General features: G+C 39.6%; 2 protein-coding genes across 6 annotated transcripts; both read right to left on the reverse strand.

Moving 5' to 3' along the window:
• Positions 1-565: 565 nt before the first annotated feature.
• On the reverse strand, positions 566-5,871 carry LOC103708523 (putative methyltransferase PMT18). Of its 5 annotated transcripts, none has more exons than XM_039121189.3 (8): positions 5,593-5,871; positions 4,698-4,796; positions 4,504-4,551; positions 3,722-4,425; positions 3,400-3,610; positions 2,554-2,851; positions 1,940-2,407; positions 566-958 (listed from the first exon to the last, which is right to left on the reverse strand). In XM_039121189.3, exons 4-8 carry the CDS (start codon positions 4,418-4,420, stop codon positions 751-753), a joined length of 1,884 nt encoding a protein of 627 aa, XP_038977117.3. In that variant the 5' UTR covers positions 4,421-4,425; positions 4,504-4,551; positions 4,698-4,796; positions 5,593-5,871; the 3' UTR covers positions 566-750. The 5 variants fall into 5 exon arrangements, with proteins under 5 accessions (XP_038977117.3, XP_038977122.3, XP_038977109.3 ...); XM_039121194.3 differs by having other exon boundaries at positions 4,721-4,796; positions 5,403-5,871; XM_039121181.3 differs by having other exon boundaries at positions 5,403-5,871.
• A 2,384-nt stretch (positions 5,872-8,255) lies between these two features.
• On the reverse strand, positions 8,256-12,643 carry LOC103708526 (uncharacterized). Its single transcript, XM_008793484.6, has 2 exons — positions 9,826-12,643; positions 8,256-9,019 (listed from the first exon to the last, which is right to left on the reverse strand). Exons 1-2 carry the CDS (start codon positions 12,479-12,481, stop codon positions 8,640-8,642), a joined length of 3,036 nt encoding a protein of 1,011 aa, XP_008791706.4. The 5' UTR covers positions 12,482-12,643; the 3' UTR covers positions 8,256-8,639.
• Between the last annotated feature and the right edge of the window lie 2,765 nt (positions 12,644-15,408).

Here is a 15,408-nt window from a genome sequence, read left to right on the forward strand (position 1 = left end):
TGTTTGACACAGATGATTCTAAGGTAAAACTCCTACAATCATTCACACAAACCCATACTAAAAAGGAGTGAAGGGAGTGAAGGGAGCTCTTTAGGTCTATCATATTTACTGTTGGGATTTTTTTATTAATTCTCTTAAAAGTAAAACATTATTATGTGATATTTATGAGTATGGGCAGCTTTAGAAAGAACATTCTATTATTTTAGAAAGACAATACCAAGTTATCTAACAGCCTCTCTGATATCTACCTCTAACCAATCTTTATTTTTTTTCATATGCTCTCACCCACCCCCCACCCTCTCCCCCCAAACACAATAAAATTGTTGACATACAAGATCTCTTTTTCTTTCTTTAAAACTCTATGATGGTAATTGATTTGATACCAATCATGATACCATTACATTTCCTTCCCGGCACCATTCTTTCTAAATATTGCAATTTGAAAGCAACTCTCTGGCCTTAGAATTTTTGTAACAAAATACATCACCAACCAACCAACCAACAGCCATCAAGCCTAACGACTCCTTTTCACATTACAGGGTAACAAAGAATCAGACACTTCAAGTAGAAGAGAGAGGAAAAATAGAGTGGGAGAGAGAGAAGAGAAAGAGTAAACTGAATACATTCTAACTACAAATTTGTTGGCTCAAAAACCATGCAGCAGCGAGCCTATATGAGGATGGACAGCAACTAAACCATGAGATATCCCAATACAAAAAAGTGCAGTGCAGTTGGCCTTGTTCGGAGGATTCAGCCAGTCCAGTAGGTCTTAACAGCCATGAGGATCTTCTCAGGGTTGAAGGGTCCACTCTCATGGTCCATGATCTGACTCTTCCATCTCATCCCATCTGTTATGGACTTTACCTTTGTGAGGACCTCCACTATGTCCCGGATTATCACTGTCCCTTCTGGCCTCAATATCCTATCCATCTCCAATAGAATGTATGTTATGTCACACCTGCGAGTCATTCCATTCGGTGAGGTTGAATACTTGAACAAGTCATGGCTAGTAGAAGATTAGGATTAGCATCACCAAGGAGGTTAACCAAATAAAATCTCATTTTGATTACAACTGCAGTACTTTACGTCATCAAGAATGTTCTATTTACATACAAATCTGGATAACTATAATTATATTAATATAACCTTACATTTTAGTTTTCTTGGGTCATGAAATAAGAACATTTTCATCTGCAAAGTTAATAAGACATACTGAAATAATAAATTTTATCTGATACGCAACCTCATACAAGCATCTTATTGACAAAGCAGTGATAGATCAAAGTTCATTGATTAACCATAACAGGAAATTTGTTTTTGAGAGAATAAATCAGCATGATGATTATGTTTGGTTCTGATATTCTGTTTTGCTAGGTCAGAGGATTATGAAATTGCATATCTTGTTCAAGTTCTTATGGAAATATTATCAGTCAGGTTTTCGAGCTCCCTTCTGAATCTTGTAATAGAAATGCAGATGGTTTAGTTTACTAGCTTAAGCAAAATTGCCTGAGAAGTTAGATCACCTTAGTTGACAGTTTAGAGCATGTCAATTACCTACAGAAAAGAAAGGTCATGCATTTACAAATTCCTTCTCTTTTTTTTAATTTCTTCCTAAGATTAGGAGGGGCTAATCCTTATGTTTCTACCCTTAGTCCCACCCTACCCCTTGAGGGTGACTCTAACCAGAACCAAACCCTCTCGACCTCCAGCCAAAGGGGCAAGAGGTGGTACCATCCAAACTAGCCTTCGGTGGTCATTTACAAATTTAATGTGATGAAGCAATTATCTTATAAGAGAGCTGTACTTCTAATGCAACAAAGAATAAAATGGAACGAGAGGCAGATTTACGCAAAATTTGAGCATAACACCATTCAGCTGTGGATATTGTGAGAGAATCCAGGAACTTCACTCCAGAACAATAGAGAACCCCTAATTTTACCTGTCCTGATAGGTACTGAACACGCCATCAGCATGGAGGAGATCGTAAGTTCTTGGATACGTTGAGAAAGCCTCGCACCAGTCCTGGTATGTGCCAATGAAACCCCGCTCGTATATGACACCAAGCGTGTCCCGGCCTGAGTTTGCAGGGATAACATTCATCACCCACACTGGGTACTTCATCATTGCTGCAGCAAATCCTCCCAAGTTGGCATTCATATCCATCACATTTCGGTATCGGCCTTGAGGCAAAGGAGGAACAATTCGTTTATAGTGTGTCGCCCTCTCTTTCCACATCTGGTTGTCATCTTCAAAAATCCTGGAAGTTACACCTGGAATGGAACCTCTGCTTATTCTTGGCGGGACAGCAAATGCCCGATCGGGCCATTTCTTCAGATCTCCACCAGCAACTTCTTCCTCATTTTTTGCTTCTGGTAATGGTGTTATACAAGCCTCCAATTTCTTGTACCTATACATACAACGAGTCCATGGAGATGCATTTCAAAGTTACTCAAGAAAGATAAAGATGACAGTCAATTTAAAAGGACTAATTGTTTCGTCAATCAACGTCTTAAGAGAGTTAAATCATGTCATCTACTGTGATAGGTTTCGTACCAGGCAGCATCAGCATTATCATTCCTGCATATGTGTGGTGTTTTATGGATCTTTCGGCTCTGAATGCAGGCTATGTGGTTGATGGGCTTCTGCCAAATTGCAAGATCATCCTCCTCGATCTTTTTCTTCCAGCATAGGCGCTTCGCCGCATCCTCAATCGAATCTTGCTCTTGCTTCAGATCCTCTTGGGTTCTCTCCCAACCTCTGTAGTGCTTCTTCCAATGGATTGGAGGACCTGACAGAATCCAGTAGCCTCCTGGTCTTAGAACTCGGTCAACCTCAGCTAGGTATAGACCATCTGAAGGAAAAGACTAGTGAATACATCGAACAATGTCCAGACCAAATTCTCCTAAAATATCAAAATAAAAGTGCAGGGTATTTCTAACATACTAAAAATAATAACAGATATTTGCATAACAATAATTAGAAGAACACGAACAGCAAGAACAGCAGCAAAGAAGTAGGAATTCTTGTTGAGTGAGGATTCATATAGCCAACTTCAAATCTATGGGACAGCATTTGATGATGAGGGCTGTGGACTTCTAACATATTGTATCCACAACAACACCATCGAAGTGAATTTTTTCTCGCTTTGCTTTTCAAATTGAGTGTTTTTCGCTCAATTTACTTGCGTAAAGACAGACAAAACCAACCCGTAAAGTATGGAACAGAAAAGGTGGACATTGACATAATCTAACTTTAGGGAATTGACTGTGAGCAGCTTCAGATAGCACCAGCAAGATCTATCAGGCTTTTCATAATTTTAAAATTACGCACTATTTGATTCTTAGGAACTAAGACATGTTTTAAAGCTCATTGCAATAACTTGGCATCAGGATTGCTCACCATTCTTAAACCACGGGATAAGACACCGCGAACAGTGAGCCATGTCGAAAGCTCGCGCTGGATATGGCATCCGCTGCGATCCTATCACTCCGATCATGGCTGGAACTCCTCGCTCCAGAGCAAACTGCACCTGGGCCTCATGTGTATCCCTCGGCGCAAATGACATTGTGATGACATCCCTCTTGAGAAGATAAGCCCCTAAACTAGCAACCTCCAATGTCCAAAACAAACAACACACCTCAGGTTTCCTCATCATCCAATGAAATCATACCTTCAAATCTCAAAAACAAAAAGATCAGAGAGAAAAGGAATGCAAACTTACTCCGCAACCTGTATCAATTGCAGTTCTGATGCTACCATCAGTTAAGGGGATAAGTGCACTTATGTCGTCAATATAAGCATCAGCACCTCGAGGGAACATTGTTCCACCACCAGGGAATCTGAACTTGTCACCCTCCACGATGACCCAATTTTGAACAGCCTTCTCAATACTGAGCTCCTTGTGAGGAATGTTATCAAACCAAGCATAGTCTCTACTCTGAGGCCACTTAAAAGGCATTTTGTAGTTTGGTGGCGCAGGGATTAAGCATCTGATGAGCTCATCATTTCCAGGGCAATGGCGCTCTCGGTATATCAGCATTTTTCTTTCGAACCTCCTCCCCCTCGTTCGATCCTGGCAAGGAGTGTACTCGGTAAAGTTCGAAGGGCAAGGTGGAAATTTCTCGGCCGTCCCCGATGTCTCATTGAGGTCCAGCCGGTGGCGAGCTTCGAAGTCGAGGGCGGCATCTGATGACGAGAACGACGGCACGACAGTGGAACGGGAATTGGACGATGGATTGACAGGGTCGCACTCGATTTTGTTAGAGACACTGCCACTGGATTTGGGTGCGGCGGCGGAGTTCTGCCAAGCCCCAAGGATGTAGAAAAGAACACAGAGACAGCTTACGCCAAAAATATAAGTAAAACGCTGCCTTCTTGAATCTAGATGGATCTTTGGAGATCCATAATTATCCTTGGCCATTAGACCTGCAAAGAAAGAAAAAAAAGGATGTACAGGCTTGAGATTTCAAACAGCAGAGCTAAGATTTACACCTAAAAACCTACCTTTTTCCTTCAAGCTAAGGATTTGCAGCTAAGATGGCTCCAAGGCACCTTCAAGAAAAGGAACATTGCAGCAAGATCTTGATTAATAAGTTCGCTCAAGAGAAATGGATCTCAAGTCTACATTTGCAATTGAAAATTATGAAAATAGTTGTGATGAAAAAGAAGAAGAATCACTTCGCGTTAAAAGGAGAGACCTGTTTAGGTGAGAGGACAACACCTTTTTTTTCTTTTTCTTTTGGTACAAAGAGGACAACAGTTCAGAGCGCGTACCAGCAAGAACTTGGTTGGTTTATCTGGTTTATGATTGAAAGCAGCCGTGTGAGTGCTACAGATATAAACATCAATAAGAGATTTATGCACGAGAGTACTGTTGATATTTAAGAGAAAATCTAGAAAGGGTCTGATAATGATGGGCACTTTAAAGAACAAAAAATAGGTGTAGCAGAGCTCATTAATGCAGCATAATGAAGTAGAATGCTTCATCTAATCCTCAAGACCACCAAATCTAGAAATCCTGCTGGTGAGGGACAGGAAAAACATAGCAAGAGCCCGCAAAACAGGTGAAACTCTGTGAAGAGCCCACTGAAAGGCGTTTTCATGAAAGAGATGGCACAACACACACCAAAAAGGAAAAGAGTGAGCAGAAGCAGAGAAAAGTTAAGGCTCAGGAGGCATCATTGCAAGCCCTTGGGTACCTCTGAAGGCAACAGATCATGAACGGCAAAGCTCTAGGAACCACACCACAACAAATCGAGAGCTCAAGACAAAAGCTTCAAGCCACCAGCACCATCTACCAAACTATTTATAGCTAAAATCTCCTCAAAAACAAAACAACGAAAACAACATTGCATTTTCTTGAAACGGAAGAAGAAAAAACTATCATTCCATCAGACACCTACACTCTTCCTGAGTGCAGCTATAAAACTATCACATCCATCTCTGCCTCTTGAAGCAAGAGAAGCCCACCAAGCCTTCTCCAGAGTAGCAGCAGTCCTTCCCACATGGCTTACCTTTTTCTTTAGTGAAAAGAAAGGAAGAAAAAGAAGAAGAAAAAAAAGACAACAAGAAAAGTACTCATTTGGCCACCACCTGAACAAGCTTCCTCCCCACCTCTATATTTTTCCTTCCAATTTTCTTTAGCCATCTTCTTCTCTATCTCTCCTTTTATTATCTGGTTGACCATGAGAAGCAGCATGGATCACGTGAAGAGAATCATTGTGTCGCAGTATCTTAGGGAGGAGACATGAGAGAAAATTGAAACTTTTTTTTTCTTTTCCACCAAATATCTTTTCCTTTCTGTTTTTTCTTTATTGTCTCCTTCCAATGGCGCGCAAGGATAGGATCTGGTCTAAGCTACGGCAGGAGATGAGTCGCCGGGGGACGAAAATGAGGAGACTGACCAGCCTCGAATTACAGACAATATTTCTATTTCTTTTTGTTGTTTTATCGTCATCCTTTTCTTTGCTTTGTGGGTCAAGTTGTACAGCATAGCACCAGGGGCATTCAGCCTTCAAAGTTTCAGAACGAGATTTTAAAGTTTCAAAAAGATTCTTTTAAGTTCAAAACTAATAGATCTCTTTTTCGAAAAAAAAAAACTCCTTGGGAGAGCAGCCGAAAAATCTTGCTTTCTTAGTCAATCAAGCTTAATATTTTTTTAATTCTAACATACCCATCAAATTAAAAGTTCAAATTTATTTAATTTTTTTTTAATTTAATAATAAACACCACAATCCATTCATCATCAATCCCTATAAATCTATACTGCAGTGGGCCGAATTCGTTATAATATTATTTATAGCAATTCAGAATATCATTTAAAATAATTAGCATAAGATATTTTTTAAATTTTTTAGTTTTATATAAATATTTAATTTTAAAAAAAATAATTGATACGAGGCTAAATATAGATTTTTATATTTTTTAGATAATTGGTTAAAAAATGTGGCGCAAGATGCGGCATGTACTTAGATAATTATACTATATTTAGGAAAAAGCACTCTATATGACCGTTTTGTCCTCGACATGATCTTATGTTTATTGCATCCTGCCTCCCACTCCCACCAATAATCTCAGCAGCTGCCTCCACGTGGGTGCATTGTACCTCCCCCTCCATTTGCAACCTTTAGTTGAGTATTACACATACCAAGAACATAATTTGAAATAATATTTGCACGTACACTGCATGGGTGTTTCTGAAAAATGTTTACAACTCTCTCAGTACATAAGCTCATGCTTGCCTCGGATCCAAACTGGAAAGGGGGCCACGTCGGATGATTTCACCAACATCGAGCGTTGCCTTGAAACCCTTCATGGATTCATTAGAAAGATGCGTTCCTTTATTTTACTATTTTTTTTATTTGGATGAAATGGTTTTGTAACATTGTGTAATTTTTTTGTACTTTTGATGTAGGGATTTGTGCCATTGTTAATTCAGTGTACCGCGCCATCTTTCCAAAGCCAGGGCTGGCTTCGGTTAGCCAACCGCCAGAGAGAGAGAGAGAGAGAGAGAGAGAGAGAGAGAGAGAGCGCTAACTTTGGAGAACAACATATGCCACCCGTTTATTTATCTGACCTGGTATGCATGTTTTTTTGATAGAATATTGCATTCATTCATCAGCAAAACTTTTCATTTAACAATCAAGAAAGCAGCTAACATATTGGACTTACTGCCTATTCCATAATAGAGATCTCTAAACTATCCAAATTGCCTATGAAATATTTCTATTTTTTTGGTAGATTGTCTGCTCACACTAATCTCACATGAGTACAACCAACTGAATCACTAGAAAAAATACTACACAGTGGCGGAGAAGCAGAAGCATGCCTAATTCAAAATATCTCTCCAGAATGGTAGGCAGCAAAAGAGGCGTCCCAGTCAGCAGCTCTGTTCACCTCACGAAATACATGCACCACCTGAAAAGCACAACACTCCCTCAGCAGTCGCCAGATGTCGCATAGTAGCGAGTGCTCAGCCCCTCGCCCCGCCTCCAGGATGTACTCAATCACCTCGGTTGAGTCCCCCGGTATGTATATTTTTGAACACGCTTAAACTTAGACTAATTAAACCCATACAAATCAACCAGACAATAAAGCTGTTAATTGATTTAAACAGTATGAGCTTGGCTGCAATTAAGCTCAAATCGTGCTCACTTTGACTGTAACCAGACAAAATCTCAATCTGGTTCATGGGTTCGATGTTAATTTCAAACTTAGCTGAAAAAAAAGGACTAATATCAGGTAATTAACCTCAATAAGACCAAAAAGAGGTACAAAACATGGTATATAGCTGGTAAGTAATTGGATTCTGATGACTAATCTTTTGCCTTCGGTTTCTTTATAACTTCATAATCTTAATGAAGTCAAGCGCAACCTTTGCTCCTCCTTTTCTAGAAAGAAAGCCTTTTGCCCTTGGTTTGATTCAGGAATGTTGAAAGAGAACAGTCAAAGTCCGGAAATATCCTTCAATCTTAATGAAAGCTAAAACAAAGCTCCTATTGAAGCTTTAGCTGAGCCTAAACGAAGCTTGATTCAAGCATGTTTCAAGCTCAAGTTAATTTTAACTCATCGTTAGGTTATCGAGTTTATCAAATCAAGATTGTGTATGCTTTGATTTAAACTAAGCTTGAATTAATTTCGATCAAGATAGATACCAAACTTCATGCTTGAAAATTATTTCAAACCGAGCTTGATCAAAGTCAAGCCCAATTAAACTTGGGTCAACTATAATCTACTGTACAGGCATTCAGTCATGTGATAAAACACAAGCCTTTTATGTTATAAATATTTATACTTCTGAATGTCAACCAGCCATGAAAAGGCCACCGAAAAGCATTAAAAGGCAGCATTGACACTCGTCTTAAACCAACAAGTCTTCCTCGATACTAGCAGGCAAACCCTCAAGTTACTAGGTTGCGTCTTGAAGCCGGAAGCAACCATCATCACCTAGACATAGTATCCTTTGTAGTATGCAAATTGTATTACAGAATACTGTACGATTATTCTTAACGATGCACCATATGCAGCACATAATATTGCTTTGTTTGACATTCCATCCATCTTCTTCTGATGATAGCCATCAAGTACGATATAGTGTTTGAGGTGCACTCTTTACACTACAGGGATCCGTGCTCCATTACCTATGCTCTAGTGGCAGCATGAGGCTTAAGCAAAGTTTTTTTAATACCCTTCAATTGATGGAAAGCATCACGTATGGTAATCCGAGCCTCAGCTGATTCTATGGCACAAGATAGTCCGACACCGACCATTGAGACCAAGCACTCGGCTTGTTTCTCTGGGCTTATCTGCCGTCCTTCGTAGCCAATGACATTAACGATGAGATTAGCATCTGTGACTTCCATCGTGTGGCTTGGGAAGGCAGCCCGTACCCATTTCTCCAAGTTCAAGCCTCCCTCGAAGCCTTCGTCTGTGGGGCTTTTTGCTGTAAGAAGTTCCAAGAGAAGGACGCCAAAACTGTATACATCGCCTTTGGTTGATGGCTTCCCACCGAACCCATACTCTGCATACGATTCCAAAGTTGCAAATTATCATGATCAGCGAAGAAAAGTTCCATTAAAATGCTAAAATATATTCACTTTCTGAAGAGAATTTTATCATATAAAAAAGGGATACTTAATTATTGAAATTGTAGAAAGTTGATGAATTTGTAGATGCTGGGTATCTATTTCTTCTGAGAACATTGTCCTTGATATGTGTGCATCCACTACCAATACTAGCAAGATGAAGCAATGTTTGCATTCATTTAAGGAATATGTAGTCAATAAGAAAAAAAAGTTTTGGAGTACAGAGATTTGGAGCACCCAACTTGAATAAACACTATCGGAATTGAATCATACCTAAGGCCTCGGTTAGGGTAACTACTGGTTAGACATGCAGATGAATATAGACTATACGATTTCCATTTTTAAAAAAAAGAATATAAACTATATGATCTCTTTTGGTAACTTTTCTTGGACAATCATAATCAATTTCTATATACTTGAAAGATCAGAGAATGTTATTTTATAGCTAACGACCACTACCTCATGTACTTATACAGATTGGCACGTTTAGAGAACAAGAAATCAAAAAATCGGTCTATAAGTATAGAGAAAGATCCAGTCGTGATCGGATGACAAAGAAAGCTATCATAAATCCGGTGACTGATAGTTATATGTAGCAATATAGATTATATATATATATATATATATATATATATAGTCTTGAAACGGTATTATAATAATACTTTAAGCAACCTTTTTAATGGGAGATCGCATTCCAGTCCAGTGACCGAAACTTGAGAGAGAGAGAGAGAGAGAGAGAGACCTGGTGGTATGTACCCAATAGACCCTCGGAGCCTATTTGTGCTGGTAGTGGAGTCCTGCCCTTCAGGCTTATCAAGCAGCAACTTGGCCAACCCAAAGTCCCCCACCTTTGCAGTCATTTCCTCGTCCAAAAGCACGTTGCTTGGCTTAAGATCACAGTGCACCACCTGAGCCTCACAGTCATTATGCAAGTAGTCCATGGCACTCGCAACATCAATAGCAACTGTTAGCCTCTCAATAACACTCAGCCCACCACCACCTTCATGCCTTCTCCTGCCTCTAATCCAATCCTCCAGGCTTCCATTTCCCATGAACTCGTACACCAGAGCCAGGAAGTCGTTGTTTCCAAAGTCCAAGCTAGAACACAATGTCACCAACTTCACAAGATTCCGGTGCCTCGCATTCCTCAGAGCTTCACATTCAGCTACGAAGCTCTTCCAAGCCCCGCTAGTCGCGAGATTTAGTACCTTGATTGCAGCTGTCATTCCATCTCTCAGGACACCTTTGTACACAGAACCGAAGCTACCGGTGCCAATGAGATATCTTGGATCAAAATTCTCGGTCGCTCGATGGAGCTCCTCATAAGAGACCACTCGGTGCTGCGCCTTAATTGAGTCCGCCGTGGTTACCTTGGCATCGATTTGTTTTTTCCTGATAAAGAACACCCAATACAGCACCACAAGGAGGAATAACACAAAAGCAGCTGAAGCCACAAGTATGACGAGAAGTGCTTTTGAAATGTTTCGACTAGAGGAATGAGGGCACAAAGATGACATGCAAAGCTTAGGATTTCCTTCGAGATGAACAGCAGAGAGGTTCAGGAAGATGCCTTCATTCGGTATCTCTCCTTCGAGATTGTTCAGGGAGAGGTTCAAGAACTGAAGTGACCGAAGTTTTCCCATACTTTCCGGTATAGACCCTGACAGTTTGTTGGAAGAGAGGTCCAGACTCTGCAAGCCTTTCAAGTTGCCTATTGTATTAGGAATAAGGCCGGTGAAAGAGTTATCGGACATGGAAAGAACTTCCATGCTCCTGCAGTTACCGATCGAGTCGGAAATTTTTCCAGATAGCAAATTATTTGAGAGGTCGAGTGCAATGAGGTTTTCTAATCCTCCAATGTCATCGGGCAGGGGCCCTGTCAAAAAGTTATTGGATAGATTCATGAGAGAATTGAGACTCGTGAGGGTGAATGGTTCCCTAGGTATGCTTCCATTGAGCCTGTTGGTCGACAGGTCCAATGACAGTAACTTCTGGAACTCACTGAATGTGGCTGGAATCGTTCCCTCCAATTCATTTCCATACAATTCAAGGTGGATGAGCATACTTAAGTTTCCAAAGGCTGCTGGAATTTCCCCTAGGAGTTTATTTCCAGCCAAACCCAAAATCCTTAGCTCCTTAAGCCGGCCAATCTCAGCCGGAATCTCTCCAGAGATCAAGTTGTGGCTCATATTTAGCAAGGTTAGCTTAGTAAGCTTACCTATGGATGCTGGAATGCTACCATATATCCGATTCCCGCCCATATATAATTTTGAAAGACTGGTGGAGAGATTGCCGACAGAGTCTGGGATCACACCTTCAAGATGATTCTCATCGATGGCAAGATATGCAAGTTTGGAGCTGTTGGTCAAGGAGGTAATGAGATCTAGCCCGCTGCTACCCGAGGAAACAAAAAAGTTAAAACCGATGTTATACATGATGAGATCATGGAGAGTGCCTAGCCCAGGAGGCACTGACCCAACAAGAAAATTATGGGACATTCTAATGCTCTGAATCTTGGTGATGTTGTGCAGTGATGGTGGATATTGCCCGGTGAACTTATTAAAGCAGAAGTGAAAGACCAAGAGTTTAGGAAGCCTAAAGCCAAGATCACTCGGAAATTCGCCATGCAGCTCATTTGATGCGAAAGCAAAAGTTTCTAGCGAGGAAATATTGTACAAAACTGGTGGGACAGTACCTGTGAGCTTATTTACCGATATCTGTAATTCCTGAAGATTTTGAAGGCGGCCTAAGTCGCTTGGAATTGGTCCACTAAGATTGTTGGTGCCCAAGTTCAGAGTGGTGAGGGACGACAGGTTTCCAATAGATGGTGGGATATTTCCCGTAAGAAGATTTTGGCCTAGTTTCAGGACTCGAAGCTCGGAAAGCAGTCCGAGATCAGTGGGAATTTTACCGTAGATTGTATTCAAGGCCAAGTCGAGGGTGTTGAGATTGGAGCACTTGCTTATGTTTGGAGGGATGGCACCTCCAATGAGGTTCGAACTTGCGTTCAGGATTTGCAAGCGAGCCAGATTACCTAACTGGTCAGGAAGGTCGCCAGTGAAATGGTTGTCTTGTAGGTAGAGAAACTGAAGAGCAGAGAGATTGCCTATGTGAGGGCTAATGGAACCACTCAACCCAAGACCTTTTAGATCCAAGGTAGAGACTCTGCGTTTGTTGTTGCAGAGAACTCTGCTCCATTGGCATACCGTAGTGCTATCGTTCCACGAAGACAGAACATCAGATGGATCGCTGGTTATAAGAGTTTTGAAAGATAGCAGAGCCTCCTGGTCTGTGATGTTGCTAAGAGAGGAGGATTCCACAAATATGGAAGGGAATGGAGGACGCATGAGCAGAACTAAAGCTAAAGTGGAAACGGAAAGCCCAAGAGAGACATCCATATGCTTTACTAAATGAAACAGAGGCTAGTGAAACAAAGTGATGGGAGTTGGTGGTGTGAATTTGTGAAAAGAGAAACAATGGAGCAATATATAGCGTGATGGACCTGGTAGCTGATGGCCTGGCACGCCTTCCCGGTAGACCCTTTCAATGCTGTGGAACTTATCTTGCCCTCGCTGTGTCCTTAGGCATTTATTGCAGTTCGATTTTTTTGATGGCTTGGGTTGGTGATCGTTAGCCACCAGAGACATTTCCTGATTTCCTGTGACAATCTTTGGTCGCTGGTAATACCCTAGTTTGGCCGCCGAGTATTTGCGTGTAGATCTCATCTAGTAGTTACAATCATCGAATCCTTTTTTTCTTCCCTGCATATGCAAGGAATACAAGTGTCTATGATCAGTTGTTGAATTTTCCTTTCCTTCTTTTTTTTCTTTGGATGTGAAATTGAATCTGAGTCTTCAAATGATGGTTGCTAGGAGTTTGGCTGTCTTGAAGCTTTGAGATTGTTTTCACATGGAGGCAAGCTGTTTAAGAGTTTGCATAATTAAATTTAAGGACATTATTCTTCGGCTGAATTTTCCTATTAAGCACGACAAGCACTCTTTGTTGTCGCTTGTAGAAAATTTTGTAATGTGTCCACTTCCATTTGATTTTAGACCGAAGTCCAGAAAGTGATTGTAACCCTACAGAAGGACTGAAATTGTCGCCGGCACCTGGTCAAAGATTTAAAACAGAGTGGTCCCACGTCATTGCGTGTTGGAAATATTTCCAAATGCACTGGATGCCGATTAGGATTCGCTCCTGGCGACATCCCAATTGTTCGATCAAACAACTTCCTACATGAAAATCTAAGCTTTCACAAAGCCGAACGCAAGGCAGAACAATGGAGACTGGGAAGACATTCGGCTGAAATTCCAGATCACGAGATTTCACACCTCCATCCTCCCCATCCTAAATCTTCGGCTGAAATTCAAATAGAGATAATAAATTTCATAAATAGGAAAGATACCAAAATATACCCCCCCCCCCCCCCCCCCCCCCCCCCTTAAGTATATTCTCAAATGTTTCAATTATTAGAGTTTTTTAAAGTCCAAATGTGTAAACTTGCATTTTTGAGAGCCATCATTTTCTTGGATCAAATTAGATAATATTATGTGGTTTGATTTGATTTGACAAGCCATTCCAACCGTCTTCACAGTCAAAGCCTATCCTTCCTCCTCTCCTCTTCCTCGTTGAGGGCAAAGTTGTGGCAGTTGCCGTCAAAAGGAGAGGAAGAGGTCTTAAGGGTGATGGGCCATTAAAAAATGTGAAAGGTACTTTTGTCCTAAAACTATTTTATGCTATCATGTCATAGTTACGTGCTACCACCATTTTATTAATACAAACGGACGAAAAAATTATTTTAAAATAATTTAGAAATTTAAAGCATTGGCCCATCAAAGTTGGGGAGGTTCCATTATAATTTTTCCATTTTTTATTAAAATAGAGAGAGTTTGGACTTTGCGGCCATTTCTGACGTCGGGCGCGACCACGTCCTCGTTGAGTGAGTCTGGTCTGGGAGAAATTATTCTCCGCACCACGTGCATCATGTTACAAATAGTGCAACCAATCATAACCAATCATCTCTATAAACTTTATTTATCTTTTATATATATATATATATATTTATATATGTATACATATATATTACAACGGCCGCTCATACTACTCTCACATGAGCACAGCCAGCTATATCACTATCAACAAAACTACACAAAGCAGAAGAAATAGAGGACTACGGAATCCACAGACAATCTATAGAATGATGAGCAATAAATGAGGCGATCCAATCCGCAGCTTGGGTCGCCTCTCAAACCCGGAACATCATTATATGAACGAGCGAATTGCCAATTTTAATGAAAACCTAGCTAATTTAACCTAGCTCTTATTGGGTCAATTGCATCTTCCATCCATTCATAAGATCAGTCTGGAGTGGTGATTGGCTCACGTGTTTTTGCTCCGATCCAGTTATAACAATAATAACCGTTATAAGGGCCCTCGTAATTGATTTGGCCGCTAATGTTAAAACAATAACATGAAAAAAATATAACAGTTATTATTTTTATTATTTTCTTTTATTTCCCAACATAATGGACCATTATAATATAAATTATGGGCATTACTTTTACGTGTACATGCTTATAATAAAATTATATTTTCAAAATTCAATTTTTAATCTCAAAATTCTCTCCAAAAATACCATTGTAAGGGCGGTTATAACAGATTTGGGCACCTTATAGTTTGTTATCAAGATAAATAACATGAAAATATAACAATTGTAATTTTTATTGTTCCCTTGGTTTTCCATCGAAATGCACCATTACAACAAAAATAACAGTCATTATTTTTACATGTACCTTCTTTTAACTAAAATACTATTTTCAAAATTTACATTTTGTCTCAAAATTCTCTACAAAAATGATTGTGCAGTTCAAAAACAATATTATTTTTCCTAATTAAAAGTGAAAGAAAAGTTAATATTGTTATAATGGCTGTTATTTCGATGATCATTTTAATGCTAAAAATTTTAAAATAATTAATGTCAATTGTAAGTTTTATAATGATTAAGTTCTCATTTGGCAGAGCGGTTGGCATGCAGTAGAGTTTTTATAAAAAGCTATTTGTTGTTTAGTAACTAAATTTCTAAAGCATTGTGAAACTTTAATATGTATTTGGTAAACAAATTGAGAAAGTACATTTGGTATGATAAAATAACCATAAAAAACATTGCATAGTATTATACGACAGAGTATAATAAAATATAATATATATTAATACATATATAATATAATATAAATATAATGTAATATAATATTATTATAATATAGTAATATAATATTGTATACTATAGAATAATAATATAACATAATTTGATATTATATAACATAAC

The sequence above is a fragment of the Phoenix dactylifera genome, chromosome 3 (genome assembly GCF_051530095.1).
Source record: "Phoenix dactylifera cultivar Ajwa chromosome 3, Ajwa_hap1_PhDact_Kaust_v1.1, whole genome shotgun sequence".
In the NCBI taxonomy this organism is placed as follows: domain Eukaryota; kingdom Viridiplantae; phylum Streptophyta; class Magnoliopsida; order Arecales; family Arecaceae; genus Phoenix; species Phoenix dactylifera.